Source organism: Sitophilus oryzae, unplaced genomic scaffold (genome assembly GCF_002938485.1).
Source record: "Sitophilus oryzae breed Bouriz unplaced genomic scaffold, Soryzae_2.0 scaffold_373_pilon_pilon, whole genome shotgun sequence".
Classification (NCBI taxonomy): domain Eukaryota; kingdom Metazoa; phylum Arthropoda; class Insecta; order Coleoptera; family Curculionidae; genus Sitophilus; species Sitophilus oryzae.
In genome coordinates, this window is record NW_022146944.1 from 1 (window position 1) to 5,888 (window position 5,888).

General features: G+C 33.3%; 1 protein-coding gene across 1 annotated transcript; it reads left to right on the forward strand.

Annotated features, from left to right (window-relative positions):
* Window positions 1-750: 750 nt before the first annotated feature.
* On the forward strand, window positions 751-2,506 carry LOC115885095 (protein crumbs-like; the record flags this gene model as incomplete). The annotated part of the gene is made up of 3 exons (XM_030903879.1): window positions 751-909; window positions 966-1,137; window positions 1,568-2,506. Coding segments are annotated over 3 exons (559 nt in total), but the record flags the coding sequence as incomplete, so codon positions are not given.
* Between the last annotated feature and the right edge of the window lie 3,382 nt (window positions 2,507-5,888).

The window sequence follows — 5,888 nt, forward strand, 5'->3', positions numbered from 1 at the left end:
TCATGTATGAAAATGGTTTTTATTTTTTTATGCGAAATCGGTGCGTCGTACCAAAACAAAGTCAAAAGATCAAATTTGTTCCAAATTTAATGTAGATTTTAAGAAGGATTTTTATTTTAGGAAAAACCAGTGGCGTACCATTTTTTTCTTCAATAATATTTAGTTTAAATACCGTAGGGACGCCACTGATGAAAATAAAAAAAAAGTTAATAGCATCAAAAAATGTGATTTTATGGTAAAACAACGTGTATCAAATTTAATGATTTTCGTCCAACCGGGCCCTAAGATATTAAAAAAAAAATTCTTTTTAGGGGCGATATTCAGGGGGCTGTAAATCCGAAAAGGGGGGCCACTCGCCAAAAATAAAAAATACGGGTCACCTATTTTTCAAGAATCTCTAACCAAATTTTGTTGCATTAATTTCCGGACACCCTGTATAACTAACATAAAATGATTTTTTTGGATCATTGTATCAACGGATCCCAGATGCATCAAAATCCAGCCTAAAGGCGGATTTTCATGCGTCAGATAGATAACGATGACACGATATTAATTTTATTGGTTGAATTTAGAGATGACTTCGTAACTGTCATCTTAATGACAGACGCAACGAACTGTCACTCTCAGCGATCCTCACTAGACTATATTATAGTCAGTTCAATGTAAGGATAATTATAATATGTATAATAATTATAGGAAAAACAATCAAGTTTAATTCAAAACTTGATTGTTTTTCTCATAACTATACAGGGATATGTCAACTTGCGTTAATAATGCTTATCTGAATTATTATTTGTTTCTTTCAGGTTATGAAGGAGACTCTTGCGAGCTAGACATAGACGAATGCGTAGTAAACAATTTTGCTTGTGGCAAAGCAGGAACCTGTGAAAACCTACCTGGAACATACAGGTTAGTTTAAATCGGATTATTTATTTATTTCTTAATATTAAATTTGTTTTCTTCAGGTGTACATGTGGAAATAGTGGAAAATGCGGATACCATTGTGCCCTAGACGACCCATGCGAACACGAAAAACCGTGTGTTCATGGTAGTTGTATCTCTCAGTGCACGGACAAACCTGACTATTTGTGCGTTTGCGAAGACAATTGGACAGGAAAGAACTGCAGCGATCTAAAGGTCAGACTTATTCTAAGGGCTGGCAAAGGTTAGTTTTGGGTCGAGTTTTCCATACGTAGTAAGAAGAGTGCAATGCGTTTATAATGTACTGAACAAAGAGAGAACAGTAAAAACGTTGCCAAACGTATAAAATAAATCGAGAAACTGTACACATTGCTAAGATACGTGAAAGGGGATATAGCAGCTTTTTTAAGTCTTTTAAAAATAAGCGGTTTGCGATCGTGATTTTACTTTACTTGATAGAGAAAGGCGTACCGGAAAAATGTGGCAACGCCGCAACAGCACACCGTCTCATTTCTCTCACTTCGACATAATAAGATTTCTATGCGATTTACTTCCACACATACGTAAATACCGACCCAAAAGTAAGAGTTGCCAGCAGGGTATAGCTCTTAATAAACAGATTTTTAAACTATTTTATATTTTTTAGGTTGCTTTAAGCCAAGCAGATAGCGGAATTAACATACTGTATATCATCGTTCCAATTGTTCTTATTCTGCTTACTGCATTTTTGATAGGAATGGCGGTATTGGTGAACGTAGCCCGCAGTAAAAGAGCTACAAGAGGCACTTACAGTCCTTCTGCCCAAGAATTTTGCAATCCAAGGGTAGAATTAGATCATGTTCTGAAACCGCCTCCTGAGGAACGATTAATTTGATTAAAATGATTCCCTTTTTGGACTAATCGAAAAAATAAAATAACTTGATGGCCTAGTTCCTTATTTTTTACCAGTACTGTACTTTATAATTTTTGAGAATGACGGCAAAAAAATGATTATAAATATTTTACCTCCTCGAATGAAACCGTCTCTAATATTGCATACCTTGATATTATAACTTTTAACCTTTTTTTGTCATATTAATTTATTTTTCCTCACTTTTTACTTAATTTATTGTATTTTTTTATACAACGTAAATTTTCTTTTTCCCATACTAATTTTCTGACTGATATTATTTAATAGGTTTTAGAATATTTTTGTCTATAGTATTTTAAGTAGGGTAAATGTACTTAATTATATTAACTTATAGTCTTATGATATTCCCGTCCACGTAATGAGATATTTTAAATATAATGTTAATGTAAATTTTATGATGTGTGTGCTCAGTAGTTCAAATGTCCCCTTTGAACGTTGAACATTATTCTATTGTGATAAGAAAATAATGTAGATTATTGAAACAATTTCTAATGGCCTTTTTAACTAAATAACGATGAGGTTCTTCCAATGTAAAGAAGAATGTTATGTAATAAGGAAAGTACTTAACTTTTTAGGACCAAAGGAAAAATGTAAATAGAGATAATTTATACATTTGCAATTTTTACCAATGTTTTAACTTGTGGTTTGTCAGAGAAATAAAGAAAATTACTTTTTAATAAATGATTTTTTTTGTTTATACCTTTTAAATTGTTTTTATATTATTACAAGGACTTTTTATCCCCAAAAAAAGCACTTGGTTTATCCCAAAATATTGAACGTTTTTCTCGTTTTGGAGCCGAGTCTACACTGTCAGTTTTACCTTATACATCTTGCCTGTTCAGTCAAAACGGATCAAAACATTGCGTGTAAACGAAAATACGGACGTTTTCCTGAACTGAACTAAAACGGAAGAGAGTCCAAAGAACCCACGGGATGTTCAATTCTATAACAAAACTGTAATTTGAATTTAGATAGAAACTATCTAAAACTGGAAATAGCCATCTTAACCGATAGTCAAGCAGCACTAAAAGCTGAGTTGATCGCTTCGTAACCATCAATTCGAAGTTAGTCAAAGAATGCCTAGAGAAGCTGAACAAATTAGGCCAAGAAAATAAAGTCCTCCTACTCTGGGTGCCCGCACACCAAGAGATAGAAGGCAATGAAAAAAGCAAACGATCTATTTAGAAAAGGAGCGACACTCCACTAAATGGACCAGACTCGTTCTGCTTTCCAAGCGGAAACCAACTTAAAGCGGAACTGAGGAGCCTGAAGGACTCCATCCAGGAGCCTGAAGGACTCCATCCGTAACCTGGAATGGGAATCCTCTAATGGTCTGGGACACCCGAAAAAGTTCCTCAGAACTTACAACTGAGAAAAATAAAAGATTTCCTTTGATTTATGTATAAAACAATCTTCGGATTGTCACGGGGTTTCTAACAGGATACTGTCTCCTCAACGAACACCTCAGTAGATTGAAGCTGAAAAACAACGGCAAATGCAGATTCTGTGGGGAAAATGGGGAAACACCAGAACACCTTATCGCCGAGACGACAACCGTTCATGCCATAAGCTTTGCTACGGCTGATGTCACAGACGGAGAGCTGGCCTCTGTGGAACCGTCTCAGATACTGGCTTTTATCAAAGCCCTGAGACTGTATGATGAGTTATAACCCGTTATAACTTAAGAAAGGGGAACACACAATAGATCAGTCAGGTCGCGGTGATTAACCCCTACCTAAACATTCTTCATTCTACTGTTAATTTGCCTACACTAAAAAATACAAGTATAGTTTAATTTTACAAAATTGTTGTGAGGTAAAGTCATACAAGATTTCGACAGACATCCAAAATGATAGAAAATACACTCGTAAATTAAAATGCACAGAACTGTCATGTATCCTTTCGTTGGACAGACTATATTTAATGATTATTCCCAAACATATAGCAAAGCTGATGTGAAAAAAACATATTTTAATTATAGTAAGAGTTATAGCGTATGCTCGAAAAAAAAAAAAAACGGCGTCCTGTTGGCTTAGAAATAAGGATCGATGATATTCCTATATAATTTTACATAATATAAAATAACAGCGAGTTTCATTTCATAGCCACGGCTGACGCCATTTTTTCTCGTTCATATTGTCTTTCTCTAATTTCTTTTTATTTTATTCATTAAAATTGTTATAATACTATGGTCTTTTTTAAAGCTACAGGAAAATCTTTATAGTTCGATCTACACGATTTTGGTACACGTCATAATTTCCTTTTAAATTTTAAAGAAATAAACGAGCAAGCGGTAATGATGGGTTTAAACGCAAGGTGGGCAAACTAAAATTTTGCATCTGTTATATAGTTCCTATAATAATTTCAATTGCAAATTTTCCAATAAGACCTATCGTAATTAGTCCAGGAAATAAGCAAGCCAGTTAACAAGATATGTAAAATATTCATAAATCGAATTATGAAATTACAGCTCTAGCATTTAACCAAAATCCAACATACTTCCATATCTGATATACAGGGTGTTTCAAAAAACAAGTGCCATGATTTATTTTTCATATTAACATGATTTTGCTTTGTTTCGTACCTACAGGGGCTTAAAGTCTTCATCTTTTTTCGATTTATTATAATTTTCTTCGAAGTGTTTTTAGAGATTCGAATGAAATTTTGAGAATATAAGTTACTATAAGTGCGCCCTATTTTAATGCTAAAAAAGTGTCGACATATTCACCAGGGACGTACAGGGACATCATTTTAAGTGTCTCACTCAATTTATAATTTTCCTGTTTTGTATTTAAAGATAGTAGAAAGATTTTCTAATGTAATTTTCCGCGAGGATGCCGATTCTCTCTTGTCAGATACGACGCCATCTTGATTTTTTTTTAATGGAAACCCTTACATATTTTAGCATGGTCCGGTAGACATATTTTAGCTAATTTCAAAAATATATAGTTTAGTATACTTTGCAGTTACCGTTTTCGATATACAGTGGATTTAAAATTGAATTGTTCCAGAATCATTTTTAAGTGTCTCACCCAATTTAAAATTTTCGAATTTTCGAATTTTCGAATTTTCGAATTTTAAATTTTAAAATTGTACAATCAATTACGACGCGTAATTTTTTTTTATTTATATATACTTCGATAGAGACGCAACGTCCTCTTCAATATGACCTTTAAATACCGGGTGCGTCTCAAAAGTAGCTCATCTCTATAACTTTTTTATTTTTTCAGATAAAAAAAACGAAATTTGGTATATTAGTATATGACATAAATAATTAGGATTGATTAACGTATTCAATTGTTTTCGGTCACTTCCCGGAAATGATTACAACTTTTGATTTTTAAATGGCACCCTCGGCATTTTTTTACTTTATAAAAATACCACCCTGAATAGAATGGCATATCATATGTCAACTTTTGACATTTTCGCATATAGTTTATTTGAAATTGTAACCTGTGGTTCATAACGACAATTTGACTCGAAATACCAAGTGTGTGGTATCAAATTATATTCGTAAAAAATGCTTTTCCCAAATAGGCTAATGAGCCACCCTCGTTCCATTTCAAAAAATTGAGATAGGGCTATCTGGCCAGGAGAAGACACTAAAAACATTAGACGATCAAATCTATTTCTCCAAGGCTTCTTGATTAAGAATTAGTATTTTTTACACAGCCACTCTAGATTGAAATTTAAAATACGATTTTTTATTAAGCGAGAATGTCATAAAGTTGACATATGATATGTCATTCTATTCAGAATGTCATTTTCAATCGAACAAAGTAAAAAAATACAGAGGGTGCCATTTAAAAACCAAAAGTTGTAGACATTTCCGGTGAAACCGGAATTGACCGAAAACAATTAAATATGTCAATCAATCATAATTTATGTTATATACTAACATACCAAATCTCGTTTTTTTATCTGAAAAAATAACAGGGGTGAGCCACTTTTGAGACACACCCGGTATACAGTATCAGAGAGGACAGCATCATGGATAATTCATAGTTTATAAGAGGCAAGTTAACGACTGCAGTAAATGATTAATGAATCAAATTAT